Source organism: Rousettus aegyptiacus, unplaced genomic scaffold (assembly GCF_014176215.1).
Source record: "Rousettus aegyptiacus isolate mRouAeg1 unplaced genomic scaffold, mRouAeg1.p scaffold_m13_p_1, whole genome shotgun sequence".
Lineage (NCBI taxonomy): Eukaryota > Metazoa > Chordata > Mammalia > Chiroptera > Pteropodidae > Rousettus > Rousettus aegyptiacus.
This window is the reverse complement of record NW_023416284.1, coordinates 53262382-53280930: the sequence shown is the minus strand read 5'-3', so window position 1 is coordinate 53280930 and position 18549 is coordinate 53262382. Positions and strand designations below refer to the sequence as shown.

Below are 18549 nucleotides of genomic sequence, written 5' to 3'. Positions count from 1 at the left end.
TTATAGAAACAAACATACAGTATGCTCTCTTTTGTGTCTGTTTGGCTAAACAGTATGCTTGTGACTTTTAGCTTATTTTCATTTCTGTATATTTCATTGTATGAATAATCAAGTTATATATCTTGTTGATGGGCATTTAGGTAGTTACATATAGTGCTGGTATGAACATTCTTGTATGTGTCTTTAGATGAATATAGACATGCATTTCTTTTTTATTCATATGTATACACGTCTGTTGGGTATATAGCTAGGATTGAAATGGTTGGGTCAGATGGTTTGTATTTATTGAACTACAGATATTATCAAACAGTTTTCTGAATTGGTTTTATCAGTTTATACTTCTGTCAGTAGCATATCAGAGTTCTGGTTGCTACTAGAGTCCTTTTTTTTTTTAATCAAAATATGCATTGCAAATATTTTCTCCCACTCTTGAGTTGCATTTTCATTCTCTTAATGGTGTCTTTTGGTGGACAGAAGTTCTAAATTGTAATGTAATCCATGTGATCCATTTTGTCAGATACTTTTTGTGAACTCTTCAAGAAAATCTGCCTACTCTACGATCATGAAGAAGCTCTCCTGTTTTTTTCTAAAAAGCTTTACTTTTTACCCTTCACATTTAGATTCATAGTCTCTCTGAATTGGTTTTTGTATATGGCTTGAAGTAGTAGTCAAAGCACATTTTATTTCGTGTGGATACCCAGTTAACCCAGTATAATCTGTTGGAAAAAACTTTTTCTCCACTGTACTGTAGTTTTACCTTTGTCATAAATCAGGTGACCATGTTTCCTCATATCTCTTTCAGTTAAAAAAAAAAGTAGTTCCATTTACACATTTAAAAATATTGTCAAGACTAAATCCCAGTCAAAGTAAAGGTAATTCTAGAAGAAAGAATTGTAATTTTGATTTAAAAATTTTTTTGCTCTCATTGTAGCAGAATTAACTATTTAGTTGACTTCTCAAGTTTTCTTTTCTAGGAGATAGAAAATAAATAAAATGACGTGTATTTTTAGTATCAAGCCTTATGCATTGCCTTGTGTTCAGGCCTCACACCTCTCTTATAATAGATGGATGTTTTTTCCCCCTTTATGAATGAAGAGAGGAAATGACTGGAGGAGAGACTAAATGACTTAGAAGAATAAAACTTTCTTCTCTAGTTCTCTGTTAAATGATGTCATTCACTCAGCAAGAAACATACTATAGAAAACAATAATAGACCTGTCAAAATATCCTCTGCTTTTGGTTAGCACTGGGCTATTTATTCTCACAGATTTCATATAAGTAGTATAAAGTTGTTGATGTTCTCAAGTACATCTGTATTTTAACTTCTGGAAAACATGAATGTTGAGAATCATTGGGAAGAAGCATTAATTCACATAGATCATGTATCAACTTATTTTTTAGACATAACCTTTCTTTTCTCCTGGAAGAAGTTTTACATTCACAGTGTTTATAGAATTATTAGCACAATGTAGAGAGCCACAGAGTCTCATGGATTAAACTCTGATTTATGCAGATCTAGGTTCATATTCTGCATCTGTTAGCTGTGTGATCATAGGCATTTCTTGAGTCTGTTGCCATATGTAGGAAATGAAGATGGTACCTAGCCTGTCTACTTTTAAGGTTATTGCTAAGTATAGTATATGAGAAAGTTCTTTGTTATTTTAAAGCGTGGTATCAGTAGAGTGGTTAAGACTGTATGTTCTGCTACTTAATATGCTATTGGATAAAATATTTAACTTTTTTAAGCCTCAGTTTTCTCATGTGTGAATGGGAATAATACCTACCTCCATAGGTTTTTGAGAGTTTTAAATGAGATAATGCTTATAAAGTATAATGCCTGGCATATTGGACATAATAAATGTTAAACCATTACATACATTTATTCATTATGTACCATGTACTGGAGATACTTTGAATAAATTATTTAATTCACAGGAAAATTTTGTGTAGTAAGGAGTGGTTTCCCCCCATTTCACAGATGAGGAGAAATGCCAGAGGTTAATTGATCAAGGTCATATAACTAGTATAAGTGGTTTAGTTTGGATTGAAACCTAAAACTTTTTCTTTTCTGTTGTACTCAGATACCTTTCAAATATATGCTGTAGCTATGTTTACACCACATAGGTAAATCACCTTTGATATAGTTACAGAATTTTTTGAAGACCGAATTTTGTATATTTCCACGGTTTTCAAATGTCTTCTATGCCAACATTCCTAGGTTTCTTTAATTTGCTCAATAGGCCATAGCTGCTACTACAGAAATAAACTTGCTTTGTTGATATATAATTAAGAACAGTTAATGGTTTGTTTACAAACCGCTAGACTTGAGTTTGGCTGAGTTAGCTATTACAGAGTAACTTTAGATTTCACCTTGGGAAAAGGAAAAACACTCTTTGATTTTATTCTCTATTTGTAAGGAGCTTTCTTTTAGTTTACTTGCAAAACTGTAATGACTTTATAGCTAGGGGGAAAGGTCAAAAGACCCAGCAGTAAAAAGGTACCTAGCCTTAAAAATTTCTGGGTGAAGTTTTTTGATGCTGATTCTGGGGAAATAAAAATAGCCATTGTATTCAAAAGAAATCTGGAGAATTATGAGGCCTTTTTTTCCTCCTGATGTAGTCTGGTTTTCAAACTTGGAAAACTAATGGATACCATTAAAATATTCTTCAGCAAAGTACCTCCTGTTTGATGGCGTTTGATATATACTCCATTGCTGTGAAATGGGCAGTATTCAAACAAACTCTCACTTGATGGCATATATTTATTTAAAATACATTTTAAAAAGAGTTTTTGTGGAAAGGTTTGTGTATTTGGGACTGAAAGATTGTCTGTTGACAGTTCACCTATGAAGTTTAATTTCTAAGTCATCGGAAAAATAAAATAGGATTTATGAATTTTATCAATTTAGAACTTATCTTTTATGTGGAGTTAGCTGTAGGTATTTATGAAAGATAATTTGGTGTTTGTAGGACATAATAATAACATTGTTACTTAACTTTAATCCTTCTATGTTTTCGTTGTTGTATCTGTATATAATCTGTATACTTCTTTTTTTTTTTTTTTTTTTTAACACCTGTTGCACCTGGTCTTTCTAGATGATCTCCCATCTGAGTACTAACCAGCCTCAACCCTGCTTAGCTTCTGAGATCAGATGAGATCGGGTGTGTTCAGGATGGCATGACTGTAGACAGTATACTTCTTTAGACTTTTCTTTGACTAAACTGTTTCTTGCCTACCCTCAATTAAAAAAAAAAATTATTGGTTTGATGCACTAGTCACACTTTTTCATAATACTTTTTAAAATAAAAACTACCTAAGTAAAAGTTCATTATTTTAGTACCTGAACTTATCAGCATAGGAATGAAAAATAAATTTTTGAGAAGCATCGAATTAACAAATTATCACATAAATCAGTATTTTTTTGTAGGAAAAAATGGGAAATACTTGATTAGTTAATTAGTCTGTAGCTTACAGAAAAATTGCTTCTACATGAGTTTTTAAAACTCCATTTTTCTCCTTGGATTCACTTGTTTTTATATTTTCACGTTATTCAGTACTTTTTGATCCACTAATATGAAATAGAATTCTTGAATAGTATTTAGAAATGACAACCTGATAGTACTTTGTTTTTTTAATACTCATTTTTGTATATGATGTCATAATATCAGTATTATTACAAATTCACTGATCCCAAGTTATTGTATATAATCAACTGACTTTTTAAAAAGTTTAACACACCAGTCCAGTATAATTTTCAAAAAAAAATTTGGGGATCGGTGTGGGGTTGCCAACTTTTAATTTTGTTAAAAAAAAAAAAGACATTAGAAAATTTACAGAAACCTCCTTTCATACCAAAGAGAATTGACATAAATTCAGAATATAGAAGTCTTTAAATTGAGTAAATCTAGCTTTATGGAAAATGAGATATATTTTCTGTAGTTTATTCTCCTCGCTGAAGATCAGTTTGGGGGACCCAGTAGCCTAAACACAGAGTTTGATTACATTACTCTTTTCAGGTTTTTGTCCTAGCTCTCTGATGGTTCTTTGTCAGTCTCTTGAATTGTCTCTTCTACCCTAGTAGGTGAACATTGATACCTTCAGAGTTTCTGTCCAAAACCTCTTTTATTCTCACTTATCTTGGTTGCATAAATTATGCATCTGTGAATTATTCATGTTCTGAGAATTAGCCTGAAATTTTCTATTTCTAAAATGGAATAATACAATGTTTTGCTTAAAGTTTTACTCTTAGATTTTACTTTGAGCTAATTTAGTGCAGTCACCTATATATCGTAAGTAAGAGAAAGCAAGTTAAATGATCTTCCTCACCATTGTGCGGTGACATTATTAAAGTGCACATTATATACAAAAAAAAAGAAAAATATGAATGATTGGATATGTATATGATATGTATAAGGGTGGGTAATTTGGATGAAAGAGGAAAAGGAAATTTACACGGTTACTTTTCGGGTTTTGGTTTAGATGATAGGGTACTTTGTAGTCTCATTTATTTGGATAAGTAATTTTGATGGGGGGGTCAGGTATTGGTATTTGGGCTGAACAAGTTTTGAACAAGTACAATTTTAAGTTTTTTGTAGAGTCCAAGTGGATATTTGGAACAGAAGCTCTGAAGGGAAATGCAGAAGCTGACATATCTTTAGGAGCTCTCAGTATTAGTGAAGTTATTGTGCAAGGATAAAAGAAGGCAGTAACAGAAGAGGGACTATGACACAACCTTGAGGAAGAGTACTGCATGAGCAGAGGAAGAGTAATTTAAGAATTTTTGATTTTTCTCTTAAAGCCCCCATACAATGTATTAGCGACTTCCTTTGGACCTGCCTTTAAAATCTGTGTTGAAGTGGATAATTTCTTATTGCCACTGACACTGTACTATTTCTGTTATAGCAATAATAGCCTATGAAATCATCCTCCGTGTTTCTACTCTTTTGCACATAACTGTCTGAATGATCCTTTTAAATAAATGTCAGATCATGTTACTCCCATGATCAAAATTCTCCAGTTGCATTCATCTCAGAGTAAAATCCAAAGCCCTTACCGTGGCCTACCAAACCTACGTGATTGCTATTTATATATTAGGTCCTTCGAGCATTCCTGGCTGACTACTCTGTCATTTTTCATTATCTTATCTGGTTTTATTTTTTATAGTACTTCTCACTCGATATAATTTATCTGTCGAAATGTTTATATGAAATATAAACTCTGTGAAAGCAGGAACTTTTCTTCACATTCTTAGTGCCCAAAAAGTGCCAGGACTACAATATTGGATGTTGTCACTTTTTGGCTTAAACTTTTATTCTTGTATACCCTTTGATCACATTCATTGTTATACTCTCGGTTCCTTTCCATTATGCTCTTGAGTTCACATTCTTGCAATAGCTAGAATGATGTTTTAAAAATGTTTTATCAGATTGTGTCATTCCCCTTCAAAATTCTTTAATAGAATAAGTAATCCAAATTAAATTAAAAATAAAAAAAATAAATAAAAAACAAAGATCAAATTCGTTTCATAGCCTACAAAGCCCTCATGGCCTGGTCTGCTTTAGAGTTATTTCATGATGCTTTCCCCTTGCCTAACTTAGGGTCCAGCCTCACTGGTCCCATCCCCTTTTTCTGATATGCCAAATCTTTTTATTTCATTATCTCCATATAAACTGTTCTTTTTTTCTCAAACTTTTTTTCCCTTACTGATTTACCTCCATATTTACTCTTATTTGAATAATGTCCCAATAATAATGTTAAATGAATGTTTTCTAGGCAGCAGAGAAATGAAGAAGAGAGACCTTGCTGTAAAATAGATGAGTGAAACAGACAGGTGAATAGATAAGTATAGTAAGTGATAATTTCAAACTCCTAGGGGATAGTTTGACAATTGTTGGGCTAGCTTACTGTCTGTCCTTCAGTCACTTTACTTTTTTCATTAACTAGAGTAGCTTCACTTCTGTTTATTCAGCATATAATTTAAGAGTTCTTACCTTTAAAAACTTTGAAAAATACCACATATTCTCAGTAGTATGTACAAGATCTGTACACTGGATTACCTGAGAACACATAGCTTCTTGGAGGTGGTGATTGCATCTGATCTGTGACTTGAAGGGCAAGATAAATGTTAGCTGAGCAAAGGAAGTATAGAGACAGAGGTAGTAGTTTTAATTCTTGGCTGTTCATCAAAATTACCCTTGGAACTCTTAAAAATATATACTCGTGATAATTCATCAAGCTGAGCATTAATAATTTGTGTACTTACCTGTATGTGTCTGTATTTTAATAGAAAATTAAAAATAATATTTAAAAATGTAAAAAAATACCAAAAAAAATTTACAGCTAAATTGAATTCCAGACCTTTGAAATCAGAAACTCTTGCTTTTTTTTTCTTGTGTCATAGATAATTCTGATACTTAGCCATGGTTGAAAACCTCTGTCATAGAAGATTGCAGTTTAGATTAGGTTGTCTGTTGGGAAGGATGTAGAGTAGAATTAGGTAGAGATGAAATGACCAGATACAAGTTGTACATCCCTATTAAGCTTAGATTTTAACCTATATCCCTGGATGGGTGTTTTATTTTTTGGGTTTATTTTGGAATAGCTTTATTAAAGAATAATTCCCTGAAATATAAGTTTTCCTATATGAATACTCTGTACAACCATCACTACAATCAGGATAATAAACATATTCATCACCCTTCAAAGTTTCTTCATGTCATTTTGTAATCTCTTCCTACTATTGCTCCCTTCTCCCCTATACCCTGGCAACCACTGATCTCCTTTTGGTCACTATAATTAGGGATGTGGATTATTGTCAAGTACCTTTTCTATATTTGTATAGATGATCTTACAGTTTTGTTTTTTAGACTGTCAATATAGAATGAATTGCATAGAACCAACCATATGTACACATAAAGCAATTTTACATTTTGAGGATAAACATTTGATCATGATGTGTTATCCCTTTATATAATGTTGGCATTGATTTGTTTAGAATTTTTGCATCTGTTCATGAAGAATATGGGTTTTTAATTTTGTTTTCTTGTAATATCTGTGTCTGGTTTTGGTATCAGTAATTCTGGCTTCATTAAATGAGCTAAGACATATTCCTTTGCAGTATTCTGAAAGAGTTTGAATGAATTGACATTTCTCCCTTAAATGTATAATACTCAGTATAGTTGGTATTCACCAGTAAAACCCCCTGGGCTTGGAGTTTTATGTTAGCAATCACTTTCTACCATATGCCCCCTCCTCCAGTCTCTGCAACCACTAATCTCCTTTTTTGTCTCTATGAATTTGCCTGTCTGGACATTTCATATAAGTGGAATCATACAGTATGTGACCTTTTGCAACTGGCTTCTTTCACTTAGTATAATGTTTTTAAGGTTCATCCATGTTGTAGCATGTATCCACACCTCACTCCTTTTTACGGCTGAATAATGTTCCATTGTAAACCATATTTTGTTTATCCATTCATCAGTTTATGGACATTTGAGTTGTTTCTACTTTTTGCCTATTCTGAATAATGTTGCTATGAACATTTTTTTTGTGTGAACTTGTTTCCTTTTTGGTACAGGTATGCCTTGGAGGTATTGTGGGTTTACAGTAAAGTAAGTTGTAGTCTTTTTGCTGGTGTAGGGTCTTACCTTCAATTTGTAAAAAATGCAACATTGTAAAGTACAGTAAAGAGAAACAATAAAATGAGGTATGCCTTTGTGTATCTAGGAGTGGGATTCCTGGATTGCATGGTAGTTCTATGTTTAATTTATTGAGGAACTGCCAAACTATTTCCAAAGCTGCTGCACTATTGCCAACACTTATGTATGAGGGTACCCATTTCTCCACATCTTTGTCAACACTTGTTTATCCTTTTATTATATGCATCCTTCTGGGTATGAAGTGGTATCTTGTGGTTTTGACTTGTATTTCCTTGATGGCAAATGATATCGAACATGTTTTCATATGCTTATTGGCTATTTTTATATCTTCTTCCCAGAAATAATCTGTTCAAGTCCTTTGTCTATGTTTAAATTAGATTACCTTTTTATTTATTAAGTTGTGAAGGTTCTTTATGGACAGATGGTTTGTAGGTTTTCTCTCATTCAGGTTATCTTTTCATTATCTTGATAGTGTTCTTTGAAGCACAAAGATTTTAATTTTGATGATTCTAGCTTATCCATATTTTTCTTTGGTTGCTTGCTTCTACTTTCAAGTTATTAATTGTGGTAGAATACACATAACCTAAAACTGACCATTTCATTCATTTTTAAGTATACAGTTTAGTGGCATTAGGTGCATTAACATTGTTGGGCAGCCATCACCACCATCCATCTCCAGAACTATTTTCATTTTGCCAGATACCCATTCAGCAATACCTCTTCATTTCATCCCCTTCCCTAGTCCCTGGTAACCAGCATTCTACTTTCTACCTCTATGAATTTGACTGCTCATATAATATTTGTCCTTGTGCTTTTTAGGCTCATATGTAAGAAACTATTGTCTAATCCGAGATCACAAAGATTTACACTTACGTTTTCTTCTAAGAATTATCATTTTAGCTTCTATATATAGGTCTTTGGTTCATTTTGAGTTAATTTTCATATATGATGTGAAGGATTCAACTTTTATATGAAGATATATATTCAGTTGTTTTAGCACCATTTGTTGGAAAGATTTTTCTTTTCCATTGCTCCATCTTGGTACCTTTGTTGGAATAATTATCTTTTAAGTATAGAATCTATACTGATATCATTTCTTTTTTTCTTAATATTGATAATCTCTATATTTTTCCTGATCAGTCTCACCAGAGATTTCAGTTGATTTATTGGTTCTTCGTATTGAGTTCCTTCGTTCGTGTTTTAGGGCGGGAGGTTCCTGGATGGCTGGATTGGCGTGAGTGAGGGAGGCGTGAGGGAGGGGGGAGGGAGTGAGGGAGGTGGTAGGTGGGCTTGGTTGATGGAATGGCGGTAAGGAAGGCAGAGACGCCTGCCGTAATCCGTCCTCCTTCCTTCCTTCCTTTCTTTTCTTTCTTTCTTTTCTTTCTTTTCTTTCTTTTCTTTCTTTTCTTTCTTTTCTTTCTTTCTTTTCTTTCTTTCTTTCTTTCTTAGAGGCAACCCTTGGTTGACCTTACAGATTGCAAGGACCTCGTCAGGTTACAATTCCTTATTTTTTATTTTTTATGCCTGGTCTTCCTAGGTGGTCTCCCATCCACGTACTAACCAGGTTCAACCCTGCCTAGCTTCCCAGATCAGCCAGGATTGGGCTTGTTCAGGGAAACATGGCTGTAGATGGATTTTTCTCTAAAAAAACCTTTTTTTGGTTAATTGATTTTTCTCTATAGTTTTTGTTTTCTATTTCATTGTTTTCTGTTCTTATTTCTTCTTATGGGTTATATTAAACTTTTTCTAATTTCTTAAGGTGGAAACTGATATCATTGACTTGAAACTTCTTACATATTTTTACTGTTAAATATTTCCCTGTAAGTACTGCTTTTGTTGCATTCCACAGATTTTAGTATGTTGTGTTTTGTTTTCATTTAGTTGTATTATTTTCTAATTTCCCTTTTGATATCTTTGACTCATGAGTTATTAGAAGCATACAATTTGAGAGATTTGGGGATTTTTGAGATATTTTTATTGATTTCTAATTTAATTTCCTTGTGGTCATAATAAATATGACTTGAATTTTTTAAAAGTTATGCTTTGCAGGTAACTAATCTCCTTCCTTCTTTCCTCCCTTCCTTCCTTCTTGCCTGCCTGCCTATGGTTGCTTTAGGGTTCATATTGTGTATACATCTTTAACTTATTACAAGTATCTTGAAGTGATGTTATATCACTTCATATGTAGTATAAGGGTTTTACAACATTGCATTTTCCTCACATCTGGCTGTTAAGTGATTATATTTTACTTCTATGTATGTTATAAATGTCATAATATCTTGCTGTCCTTTTTGTTATAGTCAATTATCTTTTAAAGAGATTAAAAACTAAGGGGAATAGTCTTTTATATTTATCCTCATTTACCATTTCTGGTGTTTTTCATTGCTTTGGGTAGATCCAGACTTATATCTAGTATCTTTTTCCTTCTGTCTGAAGAACTTCCTTTAACATGTCTTCTAGTGAATGTCCGTTGGTGGTGGTGTTGGAGATGTCAAGTTAACATTTTGACATCATCTTTATTTTACCTTAGTTTTTAAAAGGTATTTTCTTTGGCTATCATTCTTAGTCAATAGTTTTTTTCAGTCCCTTAAAGATAAACTTCACCATTTTGTGTCTTGTGTTTCTAGTCATTGGTCTGCTCTCAATCTTATTTTTCTTCCTGTGTATGTAATGTGTCATTTTTCTCTATCTACTTTAAGTTATTCTTTTTATTACTGGTTTAAAGCAACTTGGTTATGATGTGACCTATGGTAGTCTTCTTCATGTTTATTTTGCTTAGGTTTATTTAGTCTTTTGATCTTTGAGTTTATAATTTACATCAAATTTGAAAAATATTGAGCCATTACTGTTTTATTTCCTATAGTTTCTTTTGCTACGTCTTTTTGTTCATTGGAATTTTCTTCATGGTGCCTAATCTGTTAATCTCAACTAGCATTTTTTATTAATAGAAAAATCAATTTGTTTTTTTTTTAAATGTCTTTTATATCTCTACCTAACGTGCTTAATCTTACCTTTTGAACATGTGAACTGCAGTTATAATAACAGTTTAATGTCCTTATCTGATAAATCTGTCATGTATGGGACCTTTTCACTGATATTTCTCATTATTGGTGGTGTTTTCCTGTTTCTTTGCATGTCTTCTAATATTTGACTGGATGCTAGGCATTGTCAGTTTTACCTTTTTTGGTTCTGGAAATCTTTTTATTCCTATAAATATTTTTGAGCTTTGTTAAAAGTTCCTTGGACATGGCTTTATTCTTTTGAGGCTTGCTTTTAATCTTTGTTAGGTGAGACCAAAGCAATCTTTAGTCCAGAGATCATTTTGTCCCTCTACTGAGGCAATAACTTTTTGAGCACTGTGCTTGACGTCCTCTGAATTACGAGGTTTTATACTCTGGTTGGTAAGTATACAAACTGTTCCTGGCACTGCGTGAGCTAGTTGTTAAAATGTCAGGATGTTTGCGAGCTGGTTTAAATTTAATAATTTAAGCCATATAATTTTACAATTAAATGGTTATATTAAGAACAAAGATGATAAATCCTCCAAACTCATTACCTGCAAATTATATTTTATTATATATTATTATTATTTTTGTACTCAGGTGGTAATTTGCATGTATTATATCTCTGTGGTAGAAATATTATATTAATGCGCTGCCATGTATCTCTTCCCAACTTTGCACTTGGGGTATCACTTGATAGTGTGAAATTGGCCCTGGATGGGGATATTCACATCAGACATTGGTAACCCTGTAAACCAGGAAGTACAAACTACTAACTGCCCCTAGTTTGTTACACATTTTCCAGCATTCCCCAGGCTATGGGTATCTTTCCCTATACTCCTTATGTGTGGGTTTCCAGGTCTTTTCTATGTCTTGGATACACAACAAGAAGTGTGATGAATATTCAGCTCAAGACTCAAAGGAGATCTCTGCAGATCTTCTGAGGTCTTCGCTTTTTCTACAGCTTCCTCTTTTCTGATACAATGTTCTGGGGATCTTAGCAACTTTGGTCTCCCCCAGACTCGTCACTTCATCTTCTTAACTCAGAGAGACTGTTGCACTTTGACGGGGATCACCCTACCTGCTCTGCAGCCTGGAAACACCAAACAGTGAGCTGGGGCAATTAATGTCTTTGCTTCTACTTTTTCGTTGACCACTGTCCTACCTTATACGATTGACCAATGTCCTACCTTATCTGATTTTCAGTGTCTGAAAAACACTTTCATACATTTTGTCCAGATTTTTAGTTGTTTCAAGAGGAAGCATAAATCTCATTTATTTTACTCTATCTTGGCCAGAAGCAAAAGTCCCTTGGAAAGATATTAGATTAGTAGAGTGGCATATTGTGTATTTTAGATGACTCTGTAGACGTTGCACTTGTATGAGACAAGACTTAAAGAAAGTAATGGGATCAATTACAAGGCAGGTGGATTAGATCAAGTGATGATGAGGCCTAAGGTTGGTCATGGCTGATGGTGCTAGAGCGGCAGAGAACAATTTGAGAAATATGTAGGGGGAAAAATCTAGTGCAGGGTTTCTAAAAGGATCATGAGCCATTTACACCTTAATTACCTGTGGTATTTGATAAAATGAAGATTCTGTGTGCTACTTTTTTTTGTTTGTTTACAGAATCTGAATTTCTAAGGAAGTTTAGAAATTTGCATTTTAAACAAGTACCTAGGGTAATGCTTACAACTAAAGTCTCAGAAGAAACTGATGCAGTTTTTTCAAAATATAATAGTCATTCTTGAGGAGCCATCAGTGGAATTTGGGGTGAACTGAAGTGGTTAATTAAAAACAAAGATTTATGCATTCAAGTCCAGAACTGCCAAATCTGAATTCTGGAGTCATTGGCCTTGAATTTATTAAGCATACTAAAGTTTGAAAACCAATAAACTAAAATATTTCATGGACATAATCTCTTTTTAGTTTCACTATAATCCCGAGAGGTAGTAGGCAGGTAGTATGTCTCTTGTTTTATAGATGAAGTAATGATGTGCAGAAATGCAAAGTTTTTTTTTTTTTATAGTCAGTTATTATTGGAGCCAGGGAATCATATTCCCGTCTCCTTCCACCAAATCTGTTGCTCTTTCTGCTACTTTTCTTTTGACATTGAAATAGGGTTATCTCTAAAATCTGTAGAAGGTATTTAAGACATTGAATCTGTGGTTCCAAACAATTTAGGGAGCCAGAAGAATGTGCTCTTTGTTGGTCATACTTTGTACCAAATAAAAAGTCGGTTCAGCTCTCTGTAGCAAGTAACTGTGATAAGCTTGTCTGGGAAAGGTGTTTCTGTCTTTGACCATTATCTCAAATGATTTTTACAACTGACTTTGAATATCTCATTCTATTTTTTTTTTTAATCATTTAAAGACATAGTATAGTGTACATACTTAGTATTTTCTCATGACGACTGAAAGATTGGGTACTAAAAATGAGTACCTTTGTTTTGAGCTTTTTTCCAAGGTCTTATGAAACTAAAAAGATTTCAGTATTTTATAATTTAGGTCGTGTTTAGCCTAGACCTCAAAGTTTTCTTTTTATAGTAAGTCGTATGGCTTATAACTTTGCTGTATCAGTGGAACCGATAATATTTTCTAGTGAGGTTTGCTATAGTCTTTTGATATGATTTCATATGTGCTGTAAATTTGAGATCCTGTAATCTATTAGACACAGTAGTACCAGTGTTAGACTGCAAACAGTAAGAAAAGTAATTATTTTTAGTCAAGTTTGGTGTTTGGATTTGTTTTTGAAATTCTTGAATAGTCACTGAAAATCTTGAATAGTCAATGAATTTTATTAATATGTGAAAACAAGCAAAGCTCTGTGGCGAGGAATAAATAAGACCTTAGGAATAGGATTTAAATGGTTTATTTTCCATTTTGTATGCTTTTAAAAAGGCAAAATAGCTATGTTTCTTAAATTTCAGGAAGTAAGTTACTGTAGTTAAATAATTCAAATAAAAAGTTATTGGGGGCTGTCACAATTCAGAGTAGTTTTCGTCTTCCAGAAAGCATGTAGCATTTGTGCAAAATGCTTAAATTCGAAATGTATAGTGACTAAAATGAATGCAATGAAGGGAATATAAGTTATTGCTAGTTTAACTTCCTTGCTTGCTTAATTTATAGCAACTTTAACATTTAGGAATATCTAAAACTGTTACTTTTTTATGCATTAAAGTCTTTAACATTTGAAAACAGAATAGAGTGTTTGAGGGCAGATATCATTGTTTCCTAATCACCATTAACTTTTTTCTTCCAATTAAAAAAAAATCAAGATATAATTGACATTATATTAGTTTCTACTTTATTGTTATGAAAGTTTTTACTGAGAAGATCTGGCAGGTTGACACAACTCTAAGAAGACATTTTATTCATAAAACAGTGTAAGGCTATCTGCATTTTCTGGGTAGATTTTTAGTTGTTTTTTTATTACATAATAACTTGGAACAGCACGCCATGGTGAATCATTTTAGAATATCATTCATAGGTTTCTTTCTTCAATGTATTTGAATAAGTATATTTTTTGTAGCTCATTCTTTCTACTAATAAACTGGTAGAAATGTCTTAAAATTTTATATAATGCTTTTCTTCATCATTGTAAGCACATTAATATATTTCTCAGACTTATAATCTATAACAAAGTCTGTTTTTTAAGGAGTGTTTGTACAGCTACTTGGATTATTTTTCATTTGTTTTGTCACATTTATTTTCTATTTACTTCCAAAATAATGTTGACAGATTAGTCACAGAGGAATATCTAACCAGAGCAAAAATATTACTTTAAAAGACATTGAATGTATTAAGGTTACATTTAAGGGAAAGTCATGATCTTTTTTACTGCATTCTTAAGTATTACAGATTTATTTTCTATCATTATTGTAAAACAGAATACTTTTTAAATTAATATCTGAGAAATTATAGACTTCTGGAAAATGATGTGTATCTATGTTGGTAGTCGGAAAAGGAATCTAAGGAGCTCTCAAATTTGTAAGAATTTTAATTTAGAATTAAATTTTGAAATATGAGAGTACGCTGAGAAGCATGTGTAAGAGTTAGCAAATCATCTGTCATTGAAGATAACACATTTTGTAGCTAAATATAAGGAATTTTTTTGTGAAATTTATTAGAAAATGCAGTGTGCTGTGTTTAGAAATATCAGTTTTATCCACAAATTTGTAAACAGTAACACATTCATAGTGACTATATTGTGGTTTCCCTTCACAGATATCAAGTTTTGCTAGTACAACTATATAAATAATTAATACCTGAAGTCTCAATGTAACATGGACATTAACAGTGATGACAGATAAATGCAGACGCTTGGGAATCAAATACTAGGCGAAACACTTTAAAAAAGGTAAGAAAAAAATGTAATCTTAATTAAGGCCAAGCAGGCTTTAGTTAGTAGAAGTGATTGACTGAAGTTTGTTTTCCAATGTATCAAGTTTTTTAGAAGCACATCTTGCACTATTCTGCACTATCTTAATAATGGTAGAACTCATCTGTATCAGTTCTTCTGTGAAAATAACATTTGCATATATCCTTGCTTGGTAAATACCATAATGGATGATATTCCTATAGCAAACCCTAACCAAATAGGTTAGTAATGTGGCTGACTAGTGCTTGAGTAGGCCTATCAATGTATATATACTTGGAGACCCATCTTATTTTGTGAATCCTCTTTGCCATCAATACCACACACAGTAGAATGTAATGTTTTGCCGTGTTTGTGAAAGTTTTTCTGGGGTGAGTACAAAGGAGTTGGCAGTTGGAATCTATGTTTCAAGTTCTGTTTTCACTGGGCACCCTCTTTATGTTAATTTCAAACTTAAAATATATATATATTAAATTATTTTACTTAGACAATTACTTTAATGTAGTTTTAAATATTTTACTCCTATATTATGCTTTTCAAGAATTTACAAGGCATATTTGGGAGAGGTTGCATCCATTAGCCCTGTTCCCTTTCTAGTTGACTAATACATAATTTATTTTTTTTTGTTAGGTAGTAGCTCTAGTTTACAAAGCTTGATAATTGCATCAGTTTTTAAATTGTAATCCTTCACTGAAAATAGTGTTAATTATTAGAATATTTAGTTTTATATTTATGGTAAAATAAGGTGACAATTTCCATCATAAACATTGCTAGTCTTTTTTCTGGTGTTCCTCCTGTTTCCAAATGGGTACTCATAATAACCCATTTAGCCAGATTCTCTACAAAAGGATATCATAATTCATTATTATAAATAGAAACCGTAATTAACTATACTGTCCAAGACGTAGAATATAATTGAGTTAATGAAAATATCTGAACAACTAGGTCCTAAAATCAGAAAGTCTTTATTATTTTTGTCCTTGCTGAAAATTTATATGCCCAAAATAATAGAAATTTCCCTTTATAATAGAATCTTGTAGCACTTTAATAACCATCAAAGTTATCGTGTAGATAGAAAGATATAGAAGATTTGGTGGATTCTTGGTGTGCGTAACCTAAATATTTTTGTTGTTCGTTCCCCAGTTTTGCATACTTGAAGGCCAAAATTTGGGAACGCCTCCAGAATAAGAGTTTATAAATTCTATATGAGAACTCTTAGCAAGGGCAGTCTTTGGGTCACCTCAAAAAAATATTGCCTGAGACTCTAGAAAAGACCTGAGTCTCATTTTGACTCAAACTAATTATTGAGTTGTTGTAAAGATTAGTATATTTCAAGCTCTTTTTGGTTTGTTTTTGGTTCCTAAAAATCCTTTTCCAGTTTCTTAGTATTTCTGAGGCTACAAAGTTACCAGGAAGTACCAAAGATGTTACTATGACTAAATAGTCTGTGACCTGCTAGTTCCTCTTGTTATAGGAGGGGTAAATCTATTAGTATAAGTTAATTTGCTTTTTTAATTCTTTTTTTTTATTATTTTATTTTAAAGAAAGGAATTTAGGAAGTTCTAGTATTCTACATGGCTGAAGCTGAGAGTCTGAAACCCTGATGCTTAAGCTCTTTTCTAGATCATAGCTCCAACTCCTTCAGGATATAAAGAAAAGAGATATATTTCCACAATGATAGATCTGTGGTTGTACAGGTAAGTTATTTAGTTTTGCAGTAGTGAAAACAACTACAGTTTGATTTGGAGGGTGGGAGGAGCTTGTTAATTTTCTATACTTTCTTTTCTGCATGGAAAATTGTATAGTCTGGCTTAGCTGTTCATAGGACTGTGGAGCTGTAGGAAATGGGTTGAGGATGAAATATTTTCCCACTCTTTTCCCAACAGATGGAAAAATGAAGTGTCTGAGTTTATTGGAATCTCTAGAGCATTTACTTGTTTTTGACACCCTAGGTATTTTTGATACAAGGGCATTATGAAATTCCTTGACTTCTTGTTACTTCCAATTATCTTTTTAAGTTTGTATTCATTCAACTCTCTCTATTTATCAGTCAGTCAGTCAATCATATGTGCTTCTTAATGGGGAAAGAAATAATAAATCCTTTTATACAAGATAGTACGTAATAGAAGTCCCAGGCTTCAGATAGAGGTGAATATTAAGAACCTCAAGTTGAATTGCATGGGTGGTTCTCCAGGTTTCACTCTCCTACTTTTAACCTTGTAGAAACTTTTAATCTTACAGATATGTTTAACCTGATAGAAATATTGGTAATTGCTTGGCTGAAGAAATTTGTCTTAAAATAATTATGTAAAAAGCGTAGTCTGAACCATTATTGGGCAATTCATGTTTATATTCTAGACAAGTAGGAAAAGAATCATATTGATAACATTTTCCAATTGCTCTTGCTCTTTTTGCTTTTCACTTTGGTTTGTCTACCTAGTTTCATGACCAATTTCCTAAAAACTTCACTTATTAAAACTAAATATTCTGATAGTAAATATGAGCTCAGACATTGATGCTAGTGGAGGATTACCTGTGCCTCAGTTCCCAAAATAAACTATACTACTTTGGTAGTTATAGGAGAAGCAAAAAGTTATAGGCAATGTCTGAAATCTTTTTTGAGATTTCATTTATTTAGTAAAGGTGATAGTTGGAGTATTTTATTAGGTCGATCATTTTAGTTTAATGTTTATTATTCCTTTCACTTATTATTGATGTACTTCTGCAGATGTGAGCACAGGGGCTCGAAATTTTTAATCTGAAACAAATTTTACTGTTTCAGAGAGTTTCAGAAAGATTTTCAGTAAAGATTCAAATTTGGGGGAAGGGTAGCCCAACAGCAAATAAATAGATGAGATATGTGGAATTATATGTAGGATTTGGGGCTTAATATGAATGGAGAGACTGAAATTAGGTTGATTAACTCTCCCAGAAAAGCCCTCCAATTGGGTGAAAACTATGAGCGTGGGAAATTGAGGAAAGGAGTAATTAATCATATTATCTTCCCTCTGTTCTGGAAAGTGCTGCATATGTAGTGTATAATATATGGACAGAACTTCCTTCTAGTTGCTGGATTGGGTTTTGCCCATATGAATATGTTAACTAAGTTTCTTTAATTCTAAAACTAGAGTTACTGAATTTGCAGTTCCGGTTGGGTGCTAAGTAAGGTGTTTATCGTGTGCCTTCTATTTAGTTAACTGGCAGGGGTATTGCTACTTTATGTACAAGTTCTTTTATGTTCCTGTAGCAACATGGTTTTTGGCAGGAATATAACTTTGTTTTGCAAACCTCTTCACTAAATTTCTCCAGTAACTGTATTATTATGCTAAATGAGGAAAACAATTGGTTTTAGTCTATAATACTTTGCTAGGCATGGCAAAACAATGTTGAGACTTGGTTGAGCTCATCAGGACGTTTTTAGTCCCTTTTTGGTAATTGAATTTTGAATTCAGGTTATTAGATGACTACAAAAAGTTTATGTTTTTTCGTATACCTATCCAAAATAGAAAAGA

General features: G+C 32.6%; 1 protein-coding gene across 9 annotated transcripts in view; it reads left to right on the top strand.

The window, feature by feature from the left end:
- ZZZ3 (zinc finger ZZ-type containing 3) overlaps nucleotides 1-18549 on the top strand; it is an 84506-nt gene that overhangs the window by 21434 nt on the left and 44523 nt on the right. For 4 of the 9 annotated variants that reach the window (XM_036235349.1, XM_016151040.2, XM_036235352.1 and 1 more), the window contains exons 2-3: nucleotides 14887-15019; nucleotides 16582-16734. The exons of 1 other annotated variant lie outside the window; for it this stretch is intronic. Coding sequence is in view for 1 of the 8 variants with exons in the window: in XM_036235362.1 (XP_036091255.1) it covers nucleotides 16712-16734 (23 nt within the window). In the remaining 7 variants the exon portion in view is untranslated. Of the gene's footprint in view, nucleotides 1-14886; nucleotides 15020-16581; nucleotides 16735-18549 lie in introns of those variants that run through there. 4 more of the 9 variants (XM_036235354.1, XM_016151043.2, XM_016151042.2 and 1 more) reach the window with 2 other exon arrangements.